The 20,352-nt window shown below is 44.7% G+C and overlaps 1 protein-coding gene across 11 annotated transcripts in view; it reads left to right on the top strand.

Moving 5' to 3' along the window:
- Positions 1-20,352, top strand: part of FOXN3 (forkhead box N3) — a 645,757-nt gene that overhangs the window by 456,490 nt on the left and 168,915 nt on the right. For all 11 annotated transcript variants that reach the window (XM_029597765.1, XM_029597767.1, XM_029597769.1 and 8 more), the window contains one exon: positions 17,787-17,851. In XM_029597765.1, coding sequence (XP_029453625.1) covers positions 17,787-17,851 — 65 coding nt within the window. The remainder of the gene's footprint in view (positions 1-17,786; positions 17,852-20,352) is intronic.

The following is a 20,352-nucleotide window of genomic DNA, read 5'->3' as shown; positions in this document are numbered from 1 at the left end:
CATCTCCAGCAGATGGTGGACATACTCCTCCTCCCTATGGGGATTGCTGTATTTTTGGAAGGAGAAATTCTACATTTAAATTGGAGCAGAGACTCCTGATGGAGACCCCCATGTGCCTCCCACCGCACAGGGACCTTGCGACAGCAGGGACCGATCCTTCACAAGGATCGACTCGATTCCGTCTTACAGACTGGCACTTGAAAAGGCTCGCCTGATGAAGCGAGGATATTCTGTGGCAGTAATTGCCATCTTACTCTGCGCTTGGAAGTTCTTTACGTCCCTAGCGTATGCTAGGGTCTGGAGAATATTTGAGGCTTGGTGTGAGGAATGCAGTGTTGTCCCTCAGGCAGTCAAAATTCCTCTAATTCTGGAATTTTTACAGGATGGCTTGAATAAAGGTTTGACCCTTAACTCCTTGAAGGTCCAGGTAGTGGCTCTCTCCTGTTTCAGGGACGAGGTGAATGGAAACCACCTGTCGGCTCATCCAAACGTGGCCCGTTTTCTGAAAGAGGTGAAGTACCTCCGGCCGTCCCCTATGGTGGCCGGTTCCCTTGTGGAATTTTAATCTAGTATTGGAATTTTTGGTAGGACCCTCCTTTCGGCCACTGCACAGTCTTTTCTTGCGTTTATTAACCTTGAAAACTGTGTTCCTAGTGGCGATATGCTTGGCACATTGCAACTCTGAACTGCAGGCATTGTCGTGTCGGGAACCGTTCCTCTGGATGACTCCAGGAGCGTTACAGCTTTGTACCGTTCCATCCTTCATGCCCAAGGTAGTCTCAGAGTTTCATTTGAATCAATCTATTTTGTTGCCATGCCTGGATAAGCACAAGGACGCAGAAGAATACCGCCTCCTCTCGATGGATTAAGGAGGTGGTCACGGGAGTCTATGTGGATGCAGGAAAGCCATTATCTTCTCAGGTTAAAGCTCATTCCACTCAGGCGGTCTCATTGGCAGAAGCTAGGCTGCGGTCTCCCATCGATATCAGCTGAGCAGTGACGTGGTCCTCCCCTGCACACCTTCTCCAGTTTCTATCACCTGGACGTACAGGCCCGAGAGGATGCAGTCTTTGCAAGGGCAGTGTTAACCGAACCAAGGGCAGCCTCCCTCCCCAATCGGGTGTAGTGTTTGTACTTTGCATTGGTCCTTAATCCATCTGGCTAAACACTAGGAAATGGAGAAATTACTTACCCAATAATGTCGTTTTCCTTAGTGTAGACAGGTGGACTCAGCATCCTGCCCACGGCTGCCCAAGAACAGTGCCAAGGATTTGCCCATGGAGTAGATATCAATTCCAAGAGATTACGGGTAAGTCGTCATCCAGTCTCTAGATCAGGGCATCTGTAGATTTTTACTGGAGTTCAGTGTTTATGACTGGTTGAATACAGTTAGTTATCTGTTTTTATTCACATTTTTATTCATATTTTTAATCAAGTTTTTTTTCAAGAGTTTGTCCACAGTGGCTTTTGAAGAGAATACTGAAGGGCTGAGGTCACTTGCAGGGGTGTATGTAGGGTGTCATCAGTTTTGAAACCTGATTCCGTCTCCATCTGCTGGCAGGGGAGCAGAAACCCATTGGTCCTGAGCCCATCTGTCTTCACTAAGGAAAACAAAGTTATCAGGTAAGTAATTTCTCCATTTCATCCGGCCCCTGCAGCAGTGTACAACAGAAAACATTTGAGCTGGCCTGTAGTGGTGGTAGCCTGAATGCCTTCCACTGCTATTGCTAGCTCAGATATTTAAGATTGGAATTGCAAGGCCACCTCTGTTGACTGCATTATGCATTGTTGACATTAGTGCTGCTTGTGCAGGTGTAACCATTTGGGCCAAAGACAGGGAGAGAGGCTGCAGCACAGCCATAAGGATTTTTCGGCTGATGTGGAGGGTGGTGCAGGCCATGGGGAGGAAGGAAACGGTGATATTGAGCCAGGGTTCTGTAGGGCTGTCTAGGAAAGCCAGATAAGGATGGTGGTTCCTAGACTTTCCAACTGCGCTGCCATCGTTTCAGAGCTGTGAAGGAAGGTGCATTGACATCGTCCCCTAAGGATGGAGGTTCAGAGTACAGAAATCCTCATTTTTATAATGCAGATACCAAGCCCAAGTGGCTCTCCCTGCAATAGGATCTCCAGAGATGGTTGTTTTGCCCATACCATGAAACTGGCATATTGCAAGAAAGAGGAGTTTGAGGAGGGGAAGAGGGATGAGAATGAGACAGAAAGCTGAGAGGGATCAAGAGTCCATGAGGAGTGTGAGTGTGAGAGATTGTATCACACACACAAACACCTCATCCTGCTTTCCATCCACCAACCTTCTCCGTTCCCTACAGATATGGGGAAGAGGTGAAGGCAGGGGACAAGTTTGTGGTGGGTGCGGCAGATTTGCCAGCTTCAGAGAAAGCTATAAATATTACTACTGGATCTGTCAAATCCATAAAGCCTGGTAACTCTGACCTCTGCTTCCCATTTCAAATCACTGACAGGCCGATACAGTAAAAATTGCAGGAGAGCAGGCGCGCCGTGTTGAGCGCCCGCTCTCCTGACGTGCGCCCAGCCACCTCTCCTGGGCACACGTTTCTGTATTTAAATGAGGGGTTGTGCTAATAAGGAGGCACTAGGGACAATAGCGCTTCCCTAGCACCTCAGATTAGCATAGAGTTGGTTGTCAGCAGGTCCTGACAACTGACACTCTATTTTACTGGCGTTTGGTTTCCAAACCCGCTGACAGCCACGGGTTAGGAAAACGGACACCGGTAAAATTGAGCGTCTGTTTTTCTGACCGGTGGGCCAATTTTTTTTAATTCTTAAATTTTTTTTTTTTAAATTTTTGGTTCTTCTTACTTAATATGGCTAGGTTATTAAGTCGGAGGGTGTAGAGAATAGCAGTATTTTCTGCTTTTCTGTACACTTCTCTGAGCGTAAAATGTGTGGCTTGGTTGCACATTTTACTTTCAGTATCCCGGGGACTAATAGCCTCATCAAACCCTCACTGTCAGGTCGATCCTGTAAGGCCGCGGTAAAAACAGTGCAGCAGTGTCAGGCGCACCCTTCCTCCCCGCACGCACAGTTCTCTTCACTAACTCCCCGATACTCTCCTCTAATCGCATGCAAATGCATGCCGCGGCTTTAAAGCGGTAGGGAAGGGTTATGCCCGCGTAACCCATTTTACTGTATAGGCGCTTAATACAGCGCCTATACAGTAACCTGGGTGCGCTGGTACCTGTCACTTCAAATGTCAGCGATTCGGCGCTCAAGGCAGTCACAGCATTCATTCACTGCCGGTGGGGGCTGCCGGGCAGCCCCCACCAGCAGTGAATGAATGCGACCCCTGCGATTCGGCGCTCAAGGCAGTCACATGCCGTGACGTCACGGCATGTGACTGCCTTGAGCGCCGAATCGCAGGGGTCGCACAGGCGCGCATTCATTCACTGCTGGTGGGGGCTGCCCCGGCAGCCCCCACCAGCAGTGAATGAATGCTGTGACTGCCTTGAGCGCCGAATCGCAGGGGTCGCACAGGCGCGCATTCATTCAGGCGGAGCCGGCGGCTTTCGCCGCCAGCTCCTCCGCCTGGATGAATGAATGCGCGCCTGTGCGGACCCGGCCTAGATTTAACACGTGACCGCCCACCGACCGTCTCGAACTAACGCGTGTCCCCCCGCTGCCGCTGCCGCCTGGAACAGGCGCCCACCCGCCCGCGGCCTAGATTTAACACGCGACCACCTGGCTCCCGCCGCCGCCGCCTGTACCCACGCGGCCCTCCGTCAGGTATTTAAAAATTTTTATTTTTTTTTCTGACAGGTTTTATGTGTCCCACATCATTACATTTTCTCGATCATCTCTGTATCGCTTTTTTTTTTTATTGTGTTTTATTGTTTTTGAGTGTCTTAAGCGGTGTCGATGGATTTGTTACTAGACTCACAGTCCTAACTCCTACTAGGGGGAGGCGGTAAATTAACACGTTACGGCCGCGGCAAAACAGTGCGTTACTAATGAGATAACCTGAGCGCGCGTTACGGTATCGGAGGGGAATAGCTAATTCCTTCATTATACAGCTAATTCGTTCATTTACATGCCGGGTGGGGAAGGGTTACGCGTCTGTTTTAAGAAGCGCTACGGACGCGCGAAACTGGAGACTGTATCGCTGGTTTGCCTTACGCGTCCGAATTGTGCGCAGCGAGCTCGTTACAGACGAGAAATCTTCAAATGAATGTTACTGTATCGAGCTGTGTGTAAGGAGTAATAGACACATGTCGAAAACGCGCAGCCAATCGCTTGCTAAACAGACGAGCGCACCGTACTGTTTTAGCCTGTGAAAGGGACAGGCCTGGCCTCCGCCTCACATCCTTCTCAACAAACCACTCCAAGAGGCTCTCCTTCTCTGCCTCCGCCCACACACACGCACAGACGCACGCACAGACGCACGCACGCACAGACACACACGCACGCACACACCCACCCCAGCTTAGCGCACTCTTAGGAGGATCACTCTCTCTGTCCCCCATCCCTCTTGGATATTTGAAATGTCCTGTGTGGCCCTTTTGCTGAAAGATTTAGGGACTCCTTGTGACCCAGTTAAGAAGGAAGGATTTGTTTGAGGTTGACACCTGAAGTCCTTGCAAGGGGAGCAAGATTCATGTTAAGGTACCCCTGCAGATGTGAAATAAATTATATGGAACAATAAATATGTCTTTTTTACAGGCTTTTTCGGAATCCCACCCCATTTAACACAGAAATTGGCTAGGAACTTATATAAAGTTTTGGCTGATCTCGCTGATCAGTGAGAATTTTCATTTCATTTATAGGTTCTCTTAAATTTTAATGGCTCATTTTCTTTTTAAAATTTAATTCTCCTGAATTGCTTAGAGATTAAACAGAAAATGTTATCTCGTATTCGTGTATAAGACAATTGCCTAAATTTATTTTTGTAATTTTATGTATTTGCACACATACAATGTTCGTTGTTTGAAGTTTGAAATGCATAAAGAAAAAAAAAATCAACTGCTACAAAGCCTAAAGATGTGTTGATAAAGAATAAACACCCAAGCAGACCTCAAGCACCACATGGATTTCAGCAAAGCTGAAGTTGTGACTGAGGCCTTAGGCTGAGGTGGTAACAACAACAACAACTAAAAAAACAGGAAAAGTAACCGATAAAAAAAACAATTAGAGAGATTAAGGAACTCGTTTACTATGGATCCCCCCCCCCCTCCATTCTGTTTTTATGAGGGATAAAAGCAAAACCTGAGCAGCCAGAAAGAAGCAAAAACAGGAAAAGCCCTGCGGTGCGTCGGAGTCCATATCCAGGCGTCCTCTGGTGATGCATGGGAAGGCCCAGGAAGCATTAACCCTATAGAAAGCCTGGTTCCCTCTCAGCTGAGCACTGGCAGGCTTGTTTTCTTTGTGCCACATAACAGAAATGCAACGCTAATACTGACAGCCGTTTCACCTTCTCCCTGAGACTGGGCCTTCTAAGAATTTCTGACCAAACCTTACTGCCACTCAGTGCAACCCAGGCTGAAAAGGTCTGCTGAAGGCAGCCCTCTCAAAGGAGACAAGCAGGGCTTTCAGCAATTTGGCCTCAATGCTCCCAAATTCCTGAGCTGTCTAAGGGGCTGAATATTTGCAGCTCTCTGGCCTGCTGCATTTTCTTCTTATGGTACAAACAAAAAAAAAAGGAGGTACGAGTCAGCTCAAGGTGTACTCAGCAGCGTCCTGGGGCGATTTTCTCCCATGCAAAAGTTTTGGGTTTTTATTTTTTGCACACTTATGCTATTGTTGGGTTTTTTATTTTACATTTTAATGCTGCAAAGAGATCAGAAAAAAAATGCAATCACGTGGCGCCTGTGATCTGCGGTCCTTCTCCCCCGGCTTCTGTCCCCTGTCGGTTAAAATAGATCAAAGCTGGGGGAAACATGAAATTGCAGTACAAAGCTTTATCACCTTGCTGCAAGATAAGACCTGGCTTTATTACTGCATACTTTCAGAAGTTGGTGCAGGGCAGTCCCACACACTCGCTGTGGAAAAAAAAAGGAAATTGGCAGCGAGTTTGGGATTAAATGGGATTCTAGCAAGCAAAGCATACGGCCGTGTCTGTCCTGCCTCAGGAAGGGATGGAGACGCCCTGAAAACTTGTTAGAATAATAAATGTAGCGATAATCTCTGCCCAAATGCTCTGTGGATTATTCTTTTAACAAACTGTACCTGTCTCCTGACCTTAGCTGTGCCTCCTAGTACAAAGACCTAAAAGTCAGGGCTTATTTAAGTACCTGTGAATTACATGGCTGCTGTAATGTCTCAGACATGTCATCAGTCTTGAGGATACTCGCTGTTAAAAAAAAACCCAGGAGGGATCTAGCTATCATTAAAACACCAACCAGACATAACTACCTCCAGATGAACAAACTTTTTGTGTGTCCCACTTTATTAAAGTGCAGTGGCAATCCAGCAGCACATCATAATTACATCAATTTCCGAATTAATAGCCCAGGTCACGGTTTTCCAGGAATAATGCACCCGGTCCTCACTGCCCCAACACCATTCCTGTTAACAAGACAAAAGAATTTGCGGAGTTGCTGCCAACAGCTTGCAGACCAACGCGGCTATTAACGCTGCCTAGCAACCAGCGGGCCCGCCTCCTCCCAAATCCGAAAAGCGATTGACAGCAACAGAGCTAATTACAGCCTGCTACGGTATGCTCAAGGTATGCATAGTGGAGAATTTGTTCCCGTTTTAAAGCCAACCGATCGGTGTAAATACAATCTGAACCAGGAAAAGAATCCGGATTTTTGTTGTTTTAGAGAAGATATCTCGTCTTGCACTTAGAAACTCAAAAGTGCAAATGTTATGACCTGTTTAACCTGGCTAGCCCTTGCACTTTCAAACTGAAATGTGCCTATTACAGAATCAGGACTAAGACTAGCACCGAGAGCGTGCTGCGTGCTGATAGTTTAGTATCCAATCCTCCCACTGACTAGTCAGGAAACAGGGCTTGCAGAGAGACGACCACGCACGCTCGCGGAGGAGGAGCCAGTCACAGCCGCGGTGATAAACCATCACCAATCCCAACATGTTTCTGCTTGAGGACTGTAAAAATCAGGGCACGCTCTGGAGCCCACAACTCCGAAGCACCTGAAAAGTACTAAAGCGTCATCTTTCTCTAGAAAAAGCAAACCAACTACGAAATGCAGGAAAAGGGAAGACAGGGCCGCCATCAGAGCAGTATTCTTGGGCCTGCAGTATGGGGCCCCAGGATCTACTGCCACATATGGGGGCCCGCAGCCGGCAGGTGCGCTTGGGGGATGTATTAGTTCATGGCAAAGAGGCCCACTGAGGCTCTCTCCGACAGTCTGTCGCCCAGGGGCCTACTGAAACCTGGAGCCGGCCCTGGGTGCGGGCCCCAGAGAAGGGAGAGAATCAATGCTATGCGTGTCTTTTAGACACACATAGCATTGATTTACAGAGCACCGCAGACAGAGACTCGTCCGCGCACTCTGTCCTGCCAGCGTTCACTGTCTGACGCGGCTGTGACGTCACCGCCGCGTCAGACAGTATGCGCCGGCAAAGCGCGCGGGCCGTCGCTGTCTGCTTGCTAGCTGGAGGCCGAGGAGCCGCGGAGTCCCCGGAGCGCAAAGGGTAAGTAACAAGTTTGTTTTGCCGGTGCATTATCTATTTATTACTGGGGGGACGTCTGGTGCATTATCTATTTATTACTGGGGGGACGTCTGGTGTATTATCTATTTATTACTGGGGGGACGTCTGGTGCATTATCTATTTATTACTGGGGGGACGTCTGGTGCATTATCTATTTATTACTGGGGGGACGTCTGGTGTATTATCTATTTATTACTGGGGGGGACGTCTGGTGCATTATCTATTTATTACTGGGGGGACGTCTGGTGTATTATCTATTTATTACTGGGGGGACGTCTGGTGTATTATCTATTTATTAGTGTGAACTAGGCCTAACAAGTCAACCGCTGAATGAATGGCCACATGAGGGAGGGTTTACATTGAATTTTCGGCTTCCGTAATCAAGCACATAATGTGTATGATCGGGAAGGCCCAAAGCATAGTAAGACAGTTTTTTCTGTGCGAGAAGCACTTTTTTTCTCTTTTCTTGATTAAATGCATTTTTTTATTATAAGCAGCAGCTACTAAAATGATTTTGCAACAGACTTTCTTTGTTATATAGAACACAGTTGGAACACGGCCTTATACATAGTAAGCAGTTTATCATAGACCTTGAATCAAGGCAATTCTCTCTATTGAGCATGAGCTTGCCAGACAACTCAGTTACAAAGACTTAATTAAAGATTTTGCAAATCAGAAAGTAAGAAGACTGATTGCTTCATAAACCTGAATTTGCTGTTATTTCCACTATGAGTCGAGATGGACACAATTCAGTACTCACACTGAACTGCTTTATTGGATAGAACCCACTGGATTTCTCAGATACTGTGCATTTATCTAAGTGATTTGAGTTTGTTGACTTGTTTTTATTTTTTTACACCTATGGTGGAGTTTACACATAGGTATAAACATTGTTGCATATACTTTATCCACTGAATGCTTGTGGCCCAGACATTTTGGCTGTATGGGGCCTCAAAATTCCTGATGGCGGCCCTGAGGGAAGACAAAATATTTTCTTAATGCAGCAGTGCTTCTTACTTGCTGTAAGGACTAAGAGGATGAAAGGAGGCAAACTGGGGAGTAAATCCAGTTCTGTTGCCCGTGAAATTTCTCTGTACAATGCCTAAGGAATAATCTCAATACCGCATCTCTCTCGGTTTGGAATAAAAATGAAACATATAACATAACATATAACATAACATATAACGGTAACATATAACGGTAACATATAACGGTAGATATAGTATACTTGGATTTTCAGAAGGCGTTTGACAAAGTTCCTCATGAGAGGCTTCTAGGAAAAGTAAAAAGTCATGGGATAGGTGGCGATGTCCTTTCGTGGATTGCAAACTGGCTAAAAGACAGGAAACAGAGAGTAGGATTAAATGGGCAATTTTCTCAGTGGAAGGGAGTGGACAGTGGAGTGCCTCAGGGATCTGTATTGGGACCCTTACTGTTCAATATATTTATAAATGATCTGGAAAGAAATACGACGAGTGAGATAACCAAATTTGCAGATGACACAAAATTGTGCAGAGTAGTTAAATCACAAGCAGATTGTGATAAATTGCAGGAAGACCTTGTGAGACTGGAAAATTGGGCATCAAAATGGCAGATGAAATTTAATGTGGATAAGTGCAAGGTGATGCATATAGGGAAAAATAACCCATGCTATAATTACACGATGTTGGGTTCCATATTAGGTGCTACAACCCAAGAAAGAGATCTAGGTATCATAGTGGATAACACATTGAAATCGTCAGTTCAGTGTGCTGCGGCAGTCAAAAAAGCAAACAGAATGTTGGGAATTATTAGAAAAGGAATGATGAATAAAACGGAAAATGTCATAATGCCTCTGTATCGCTCCATGGTGAGACCGCACCTTGAATACTGTGTACAATTCTGGTCGCCGCATCTCAAAAAAGATATAATTGCGATGGAGAAGGTACAGAGAAGGGCTACCAAAATGATAAGGGGAATGGAACAACTCCCCTATGAGGAAAGACTAAAGAGGTTAGGACTTTTCAGCTTGGAGAAGAGACGACTGAGGGGGGATATGATAGAGGTGTTTAAAATCATGAGAGGTCTAGAACGGGTAGATGTGAATCGGTTATTTACTCTTTTGGATAGTAGAAGGACTAGGGGACACTCCATGAAGTTAGCATGGGGCACATTTAAAACTAATCGGAGAAAGTTCTTTTTTACTCAACGCACTATTAAACTCTGGAATTTGTTGCCAGAGAATGTGGTTCGTGCAGTTAGTATAGCTGTGTTTAAAAAAGGATTGGATAAGTTCTTGGAGGAGAAGTCCATTACCTGCTATTAAGTTCACTTAGAGAATAGCCACTGCCATTGGCAATGGTTACATGGAATGGACTTGGTTTTTGGGTACTTGCCGGGTTCTTATGGCCTGGATTGGCCACTGTTGGAGACAGGATGCTGGGCTTGATGGACCCTTGGTCTGACCCAGTATGGCATTTTCTTATGTTCTTTTGTTCTTAACATGTTTCTTACGGGAAGCTCAGTATGAGCAGAAGTTTCTAATATTTCTGTCAAATTCAGAGAGACCTCGGGCTGTAACTTGTCCAATTGATTCCGTGTCCTATCTTTTGAAAATATGTAACAAATGTTTGCAAATGCAGGTATAGCTTGATTAGACATTTTCAAAACTTGTTGTAAATATTCTGAAAACATTTCCTTTGCATAAGAACATAAAAAAATTGCCATGTTGGGTCAGACCAAGGGTCCATCAAGCCCAGCATCCTGTTTCCAACAGAGGCCAAAACCAGGCCACAAGAAACTGGCAATTACCCAAACACTAAGAAGATCCCAAGCTACTGATGCAATTAATAGCAGTGGCTATTCCCTAAGTAAACTTGATTAATAGCCATTAATGGACTTGTCCTCCAAGAACTTATCCAAACCTTTTTTAAACCCAGCTACACTAATTGCACTAACCACATCCTCTTGCAACAAATTCCAGAGCTTTATTGTGCATTGAGTGAAAAATAATTTTCTCCAATTAGTCTTAAATGTGCTACTTGCTAACTTCATGGAATACCCCCTAGTCCTTCTATTATTCGAAAGTGTAAATAACCGATTCACATCTACTCGATCAAGCCCTCTGAAAAGGAAAATTTAAAACCCTCAAATTGGAATATCTCAGGGTATTTTCTAAATATTCTACTTTCTTTACATTAGATAACTCAGTTTTAATAAAATTTTTCTGAAGGGATTCCACCTTATCTAATCGCTCTTCATAATTTATCATTTTATTATTACATAAAGATGTAGAATTTTCCAGATCTAATACTCTCTGTTGGAAATTAGAAGTTTTTTTAAGTCAAATTTGTAATTGCCATTTCTAGGGATTTAATTGCAGAACACAGAGTTTCCAATGTAATTTCTGTCGGCTTAGATGGTAAAATAACCTCGAATTCCAGCCTGCGGTCCTCCAATCCCCCCACAGCTTGGTCACCACTCTCCAATCCTTGTTTAAATATAATGTTCCCATCATCCAAGCCCTCTTCAAACATACGAGGGCCGGTTTCATTTTTAGTTGTAACTGGTGGGGAGGGAGCACCGGGAGCACCGGGGCTAAGAGAGATGACTTCGGCCTGTGGGGGTCACTTCTCGCCCTGGAGTGACTTCCACTGCAGCCCTTTCCTCCGGTACTTCATTAGCTGATGCCGTAAAAAACGGATGAAATCTGGGGCTGAGATGTTAACGGAAGGGGGGGACGATGTCATTCCCTCCCTTATCCGCGCCTTCCTTTTGGTATGCAGCATTTTATATAGGTAAGACAATTAAGAAAAAAGTCAATCAAGATATCCCCTTAATTTGTATCTCCGACAGTGAGGTTCAAATTGATTCTCCTGAGGTGGGGGATCGAGGGTTGAGACAGGAAAATAAATCACTTGTTGGAGAAATTACTTGGAAGAATTTCACAGAGTCCAGGAAAGTCCAACAAAGCCGCGCACCCCTTAGGAGCTTGGGCAGCTACGCGCCGCTGGAGGGGCCGGTTTTATACCATCCGGTCCCTCCTTGATGACGTCACGGGCGCGCCGACTCCTCCTTCGGGGCCGGGATCAAGTCCTGACCCTGGGTGGGAAAGCGAAAAGCTTTATGAGGTAATTTCAAATAAAGCAGCCACCGCTCAGTGTTCGTGCTCTCCTCTCCCCCGGCAGTTGATTTTTCTGACCTTTACATCTTTATATGCATTTCTCAGTTTGTTTCATTTTGCACCTTTAACATTTTTTCTTGCTCTCTTTCTAAACATTACCGCTTGTATGCCAGGCAGAGTCCTAATGACTCCTAAAGTCTTCCTTAGCACAGGCAGGACCAGCGTACACATTGCCTACGCAAAGCTGGTGCTAGTGTTCTCCTCAAGCCATCCAGAAAGTTGGACCTGGCACTAAAAGAGAATCCCTCACACTTGTTCTAGCTTTCCAAAAAAGCACGGGCCCAAGAAATGGGAGAAATGTAAGCTTGTAGATGAACAGGGTTTTATGCTACGTAGCAGCCTGCTGACGGGGTAACCCTTTCTGTAAAGACATTTAATCCGGGTTAGAGCAGGGTAATGACTCCACCATATAGTTTGTAGATCAATTAAATATTATTGCAACTGGCTATATTGTTGTTTCAGTATGTGTTATGTGATTAACAGTTTTCATTAAATGTACCTTTTTTTATAACATAGTATTAAAAATAAGAGAAACCAGGAAAACACTAGCAAAATAGACTGATCTAAATGTGGATGGTTTATACTCATGGGCTTTTATTTTTTTATTTTATTTTTAGCAGAGTGCTTGATAAACTGTCATCAAAGAGCAGTCCTGTATGTAGGGAAGGGTCACACAAGCGGTCACAGTCATAATCGTAGGTCCAGTTCACTTTTTTTTTTTTTTAAACAGATGTAAATAAAATATGAAACCTGTAACCTAAGATCCCAGTGAAAGGCAAAGGTACTTTTCCTCTTAGTCATAATAGCACCAAGTCCCGGCAAGGCCAAGTTTCTGCATCAGACACCTTTGCCAGGGAATTTCTAAGCAAGTGCTGAGGAACGGACAAAATATCTGCAACAGGAAGTCATTGCGTGAAGAAATCGGTGAAATGAAAAGCATGCACTCTGTCCTGCTGCAGTGCACCACATGCAAAGATGGCTGCCTGTTAAAACCCCCCCCCCCCCCCCAAAAAAAAACCGCGCGCACACACATGCACATACACACTCGCACACACACACACACATGCACACACTCGCACACACACACGCACACACACACATGCACACACACATACGCACACACAGACATACACACATCATCTTTTTGTATTCATTACAGGATGGACTTTTGATTTAAGCATTTATTTGATAGACATTTTTTTGCTTGTCACAAACAAGTTTAGATCTTTGATTTCAAGGCCATTCACTTTTTTTTTTTTTTTTTTTTTACATAGGCGTGCACCAAAACCAGGAGACACGCGAGTATGTCCGGCCGGCGTACGCATGTGTCTCCTGGTATGCGCACAAATGAGTTTGCAAGAAAGGGGCGGGGCATGGGTATTTTGGGACTTTAACATGAAATGTGCACGGAAGTAATTTATGTACCCAACTGCGCGCTAGGATCCCCTGCTGCGTAACTTTACTGCTGTGGGTGGCGTGTAAATATAAACTAAAATATTCCACACTAGTCAGCGGGGTTTTAAGGGTTGGGGCTAATAGGGTAAAAAGGGTAAAAAGGGAGGTTATTTAACTGGGGGGGGGGGGGTTTAGGAAGTCCTATCCTTTACCTTGGCGAACTGTGAAGGAACTGGGGAAACTACTAAATTCCCCTCACACAGTAGAGAGGCAGCATTTGTGTGCACTCATATAAAATTGTGCACACATGTATACGCATGCAGCTATCTTATACCATGTGCGCGTATACGCATGTGTGTTATAATATGGCCGTGTACTTTGGCACGAGCCGGCATGCGTGTGTATATGTGCGTCCGCGCACTGGTATCAAAGTTATCGTCATAAAGTGCAAAGACAGTAACTTTAAAATGAGCATGTGGAGGGCCAAATATATGCAATTGCGCGCGTATGATTTAAAATACACCCTTCGCGTGTAAGAGTCTGGTTGCACAAGCAAACGTAGTTCACATATCTTCCTTAGGACTTGGTTGGCTTTAACACGCATTCGTAAGTGGATTTTACAACATAACTGGGATGGTGCCTGAAGGACCCATCCCAGTTTTACCAATTATTCCACCAGTTTGCCCAGCCCAGGTTTACATCATCCAGACCCCTCACCCTGTTTTAGGCCTAAAAAGAGATTTCTGCAGATTTACACCTCAACGGGAGCAGAAGTAAATGTACGCCGTGCGTTGTGAGCGGATTTACGCATGCAAGTTTTGGGTCTGCCCTGGACCACCCCAGCACGTCCTAACTCTGCCACGGTTTTCCCCGTTTGGTTGCTCATTCACGCGCATATAAGCATGAAATTGGGCCGTTCTAAAATATGAGTTGCTCGTGCTTGGCCCGTGGCCTTTTAACGTGAGCAACCCTTCTAAAATTCACCCCATATTTTTTGACACATTACATACAACTCAAATGATTTGAAATTTTCCACTGTTAGGAGAAAATAACTTTTAAAAAATGAGTTTGTATAGAGCGTAGAGTCCAGCGTCCCTGGGCCAGCCTGGTAGCACTGCAACATGGAGGGTCCCTGGTTCCATCTCCAGGTGGGCTGGGGATGCCTCCTGCTGGTGGGAGGCAATCGTGGTCATCGCTTAAGGGCGACACTGAGCGGCCGGATTCAGTGTCCGTGATCGCAGGGGTCTGGAAGGAATGACCGGGCAGGAGGGATATTAAGGAGTGGAAAAAAGAAATCCCAGGTAGTTGTAAGCGAAGGCTCCTGTGACAGATTCCAGCCCTGATTCTGATTTAGCCAGAAGGATGAAAGAGTCCAGAAGGCTGGGTCAAAACAAAGAAAAGATTTGGCTTACCTCAAAGGGGGAAATGTCCATACTGCCCACGTTGGAAGGCACATGTATACTTCCCCTTTGGAAACGGCCCTAGGGAAAAAGTTGCCGCCGACCTTTGCTCCTGCTTTTTCCAAAGAAGATTTGAAAATGCCGCCTCCCCTGACTTGATGCCTCTGTGTGCATTGGGGAACAACTTGCACTCTTGTAGCAGTGTAGGAGGAGGGTGGTTTTCAGTCTGCCCTCGTACCAGGGTAAATCCAATTTTATTGGGGTAAGTGGCTTTTGAAACTTGTCATTTCTTCCTGGTGACCCTGTTTTCGTGCTGAACACCATGGATAGCCCAGCTCTCCTGGAAGAGCTCTTGGACAGGCTCAAACTGTTAATTGAGCCCCGTATTCTGTTTCCAACAGCGGCCAAACCAGGCTACAAGTACCTGGCAAGTACCCAAACACCAAGAAGATCCCATGCTACTGATGCCAGGAATAGCTGAGGCCATTCCCTAAGTCAGCTTGATTAATAACACTTAATGAACTTCTCCTCCAAGAACTTATCCAAACCTTTTTTAAAACCCAGCTACACTAACTGCACTAATCACATCCTCTGGCAACAAATTCCAGACCTTAATTATGCGTTGAGTGAGAAAACTTTCTCCAATTAATTTTAAATGTGCCACATGCTAACTTCATGGAGTGCCCCCTAGTTCTTCTATTATCAGAAAGAGTAAATAACTGATTCACAGTTACCCTTTCTAGACCACTCATGAATTTAAAGACCTCTATCATATCCCCCCTCAGCCGTCTCTTCTCCAAGCTGAAAAGTCCTAACCTCTTTAGCCTTTCCTCATAGGGGAGCTGTTCCATCCCCTTTATCATTTTGGTTGCCCTTCTCTGTACCTTCTCCATCGCAATTATATCTTTTTTGAGATGCGGCGACCAGAATTGTACACAGTATTCAAGGTGCGGTCTCACCATGGAGCGATACAGAGGCATTATGACATTTTCCGTTTTATTCACCATTCCCTTTCTAATAATTCCCAACATTCTGTTTGCTTTTTTGACTGTCGCACACTGAGCCGGCGATTTCAAAGTATTATCCACTATGACACCTAGATCTTTTTCCTGGGTGGTAGCTCCTAATATGGAACCTAACATCGTGCAACGTCTGCATGAGTTATTTTTCCCTATATGCAACACCTTGCACTTGTGCACATTAAATTTCATCTGCCATTTGGATGCCCTGTCTTCCGGTCTTGCAAGGTCCTCCTGTAATGTATCACAATCTGCTTGTGATTTAACTACGCTGAATAATTTTGTATCATCTGCAAATTTGATTATCTCACTCGTCGTATTTCTTTCCAGATCATTTATAAATATATTGAAAAGCACTGGTCCAAGTACAGATCCCTGAGGCACTCCACTGTTTACCCTTTTCCACTGAGAAAATTGTCCATTTAATCCTACTCTCTGTTTCCTGTCTTTTAGCCAGTTTGTAATCCACGAAAGGACATCGCCTCCTATCCCATGACTTTTTTTATTTTTCCTAGAAGCCTCTCATGAGGAACTTTGTCAAACGCCTTCTGAAAATCCAAATAAACTACATCTACCGGTTCACATTTATCCACATGTTTATTAACTCCTTCAAAAACATGAAGCAGATTTATGAGGCAAGACTTGCCCTGGGTAAATCCATGCTGGCTGTGTCCCATTAAACCATGTCTTGATGCTCTGTGATTTTGATCGTTAGAATAGTTATTTTCCCCTTCTGAGTTTGCAGAGAGCTATGTAATTTAGAAGTTGTTTGCATATCTACAGATTTACGGTTCCTCTCTTTTGCCTAAGGCCTTCATTTTCTACAGATTTTGCCCAGTCCTTGTTTGTAACCTTTGTGGGAAAGTTCCACAGTGTTTTTTGCCTGCAAAACATTTTCTGGGGAATGTTTTGCTGTTTTAAGATTGTAGAAAATGAAAGACTTGGGCAAATGAGGTTGCTATTTCAGAGTTTTGCACTGATCAATAGACCTTTGGCTCACTTTTGCCAGATTCTTATGTTACTTCCCTTTTTCTCAGGGTCACTTTCAGAGCTGCAGAGGGGAGGTGAGGGCCACTACTGCAGCCCCCGGGAACAAGTTAAAGTCCTTCAAGGATTGCCAATTGGGGACCAGGCTGTCTCTTGGAGACCCCTTACCAGTGCACAAACTCCACTAGCCACACTTTGAGTTGGTTCCAAAACAGAAGAATTTATTTTGTAATTCCAAATGAATCAGGCAGAGTTCAACCGAGGTGATTCTTCAGACAATAGCAGTAGATAACAGTTCAGCAAAATCAGATAAAGCAACATTTCTTCTACCCTTTCTGTATAGAATAAATGTCAACAGTCCACTTCAACCCCAAGGCCTTCGGGGCAGAATGTCAAACAGCAGCAAACTCTCTTCTTTCTCCTTCGAGCTCCTCCCTTTCCCTTCGGGTCTCCTCCCTCTGGATAACCATCAGGAATCTGCAGTAGGTTCAGAAGTTTAATGCGCAGGAGCCCTTACACTCCGAGTACTCCCCGGCTCTTCTCTCTCTCAAAATGCAGGGGAAGTGCTTTTCCCCAAACTCACTCCTGTTAGGGAGAATTCACCTCCCCTTATATTATCCTCCCTTCCTCGTGCATCTGTGCCTCTTAGACCTCTCCTTACAAAGGATGCTTGCAGAGAGCAAGAGTTGTGCACCTTACACAGAGCTCCCTGAACTTTGGCTGAGCCCTGGACGGCAGGGTAGGGGACCCTTGATAGGAGTACACTTACATCTGGCCCCAAGTTATTTAAGCATAGCTCTGCATTTTGATTTAAAGTGACCATCTGGTAAAAAAAAAAAAAAAAAAAAGCATTTTCATTGGCAAAGCTCTGGATGATTCGTGCAGAAACTGACATTAGCAGACCGGGGGAAAGCATTGTACAGCGATGTCGGTTCCTGAAAGAATCATCCTAGGACTTTGCCTTTCTGCCGTGCAGTAACAGAATGTGCGCCTAAAGTGACTTTTAACCAGTAAACTAAGCAGACAGGAGCTGCAGGTTGTAGCAGCACAAATTCATGTAGCCAACGGGAGGGAGGTGAGTTTATCACCAGAGGGCCTGCTCTATAGAGCTTTAAAATGTTAAAATGCTGTTCAAAGAGCTTGCTCTGACGCTTCGTTCTTTCTTGTTGTCTTTAGCACATCAGGTCCACCCATTTGGCCTGGGAGCACCTTCTTCAAGAAGAATGGAGCCCTTCTGCAAGGTAGGCCACTGGTCTAGTGTTTGTGGAGCTCGCACTTCTTGCACCTGGTAGACCTTTAAATTGGCTTTGTATATTACTTTGACTTCCACTTCATTTCTTAGCAAAGAAAAGCTTTTGCTTGCAATGTGTGAGAAGAAATAGGGTTCTCTTAAGTTCGGATGCATGTGTAATCTTCTACTGGTGAGGGATCGGGGCCTGGAGCCATTTTTGGTTTATTGGCGTTTTATTGTAGAATGCAGCATCTCTAAGTGACTTTAATGTTTGGGATATACCGGTAGGTCAGCTCTCTCTTATTTTCTGTCTTACCAATCGATGATGAATTTTCAGCAGCCTCCTATCAAACTCGTCTTTTGGCAGCTGTTTTATTGTTCTTTGGAAATTCCTCTTCCATGGAGGGAGATGTATCGGCACCAACGGTTTGACTGTTGAGCTTTTTCTTGTTAAATAACAGTGACTGTTCTTTGATTATTATTGTGGTTGGTGCTTTGGCAATCTGTGTTTGAAAAAAGGGACAACAATATCACAGTCATAGCAGTGCCTCGTGAGATCTTTGGGATGTTGGGCCTATGAACAAAGGTTTTCTTGTATCCTGTATAACTATTAAAGGGGCAATTTTCAGATTGCTCACATTATGACAACGTTTGTGGTACTTTTCATTCATACACTTTGTAGCAGCTTTCAAAGAGAAAGTATCATGAGCTGTTACTTTGAAACTTGTTGCAGATACTTTGACTCACAAGACATTTGCACCTTGGGTGCTTTTTTCATGGAAAATAATGCACGCAGATTTGAAAATACTATGTTGTTATCTTTCCCCCACTCCCACTCCTCATGTGTGGGACAAAGGGGAGCCTCAGGTTAGCTGGCACCATTTTGCATTTTGGTGCTGGTTGGGCAGGAGTAATTAGGCATCTCTCCTGCCCCAGTAGACCTGAGGCTCCTTTGGGGGCAGAAGGGAAGTTGCATGCAAGCTGTGTCTGTCTTTTTAAAGTCAGGGGGCTGGGGGTTTATGGACTGGAAAGAGACTGGGGGGATCTCTGGGGGAAGGGGGTAGAAGTGATCCCTGAGAGCAGCGGCAGATGCTTTGAGTTTGCTTAGTACACCTGCTAGACCTCGTGCTAACGACAGCAGCATCAAGTGAACAGCAAAGTGCCTTTTATCTGTGGTGGATGGATGTATTTGTATTGATGTTTTCTGATGTGTTTGTTGTATTATTTCTGCTGTAAACCGCTTTGGATTGAACTTTGTTCAAGGAATGAGGGGTATAAATGTAACATAATATAACCTTATCCTGACAATGTTCTTGAGGGGTAGTTAGCTTTTCAAAGGCTATTGTGAATTGTGAGCTCTATTGTCATCCAGGTTAAGCCTTTTTTAATATTAATGAGCTGCTTTACATTCATTTGCAAGTTGTGCAGCTCATTTTTTGTCATGCATATCAGCAATGTTTGCATGAACGTTATCGATGATGTTCATTAATGTGTTTTTAATGTGTATTAAGCACTGAATTGGATGTTTAATATGCATTAACATGTTAATATTGCTTATTTTAATAGACCCCTAAGTTTGGATTTCCTCACAAGGAGTTTATTGAAATTATTTTATTCTATATTGCAGAACATCGTTAGAAGTTAGCTGACCAGCTAGGAGCACATTCATTACCTTGCTGATGCCTGATTGTAGAGAATGTACTCAGGGAATGCAGTTGGCCATATCAGTTTTTAATTTAAAGGCACATCACCCACAATAATGGCCCTGCTGGACGTGAGTCATATTCAGGAGCATTCGGCATCATGGAGCTTGTGGCCCCTTCCCTGAGAACTGAATGCTACCCTCTGAAACCCAAGGATCTCAAACAGGCCCGGGAGCAGAATGGAGTAAAATGTTTTAATGCACCCAGCCAAGTTTATGCTTTGGTTAAGTGGAAAATGCCCAATTTGCACTGTGAACACCCAGTCATGGAAGTGCAGCAATCTTTTATCACTAATTGGATGTCTGTGTGGTGTAAAACTAAGAAAAGAGAGTCGGATATCGCAGGTTGGTAAAGAACGTTCAGGCTGGGCGTTGCAGCGAGCGGTGCAGACACGCGCTCGCCGTACAAGCGTGCTGCTAAATCTGAGCGCACGCGTCTAGTGGGGCCACTATCTTGATGAGTCGCCAGTTCTTGTAGCGTTACATCGTTTGCGGTGTTTTGTTTTGCTGCTACTTGCTGTGAGCATTTCGTGGGGGATGATAAACGTAAATGTACTTCCCTTTCCCAATGTTTTTTTTATTTTGGTCATAAGACGCCTGAGTTTGTTTTAATCGATTCAGTTTTGACTTTACATTAAAAACTGATATAGCCAATTTCATGGCTTGATTACCTTCTCCACAGCAGGGGATCGGCCAACTAAGGAATGTGCTCTTGGTTGGTCAGCCCCATATATTAAATAATTGGGGACACTCCAGACCCAGTGATCTTGCCTGGGAAGAGTTTCTTGTTTTTTTTCTGACGTGGTAGA

This window comes from Rhinatrema bivittatum, chromosome 4 (genome assembly GCF_901001135.1).
Source record: "Rhinatrema bivittatum chromosome 4, aRhiBiv1.1, whole genome shotgun sequence".
Lineage (NCBI taxonomy): Eukaryota > Metazoa > Chordata > Amphibia > Gymnophiona > Rhinatrematidae > Rhinatrema > Rhinatrema bivittatum.
This window is presented reverse-complemented; position numbering and strand designations above follow the sequence as displayed.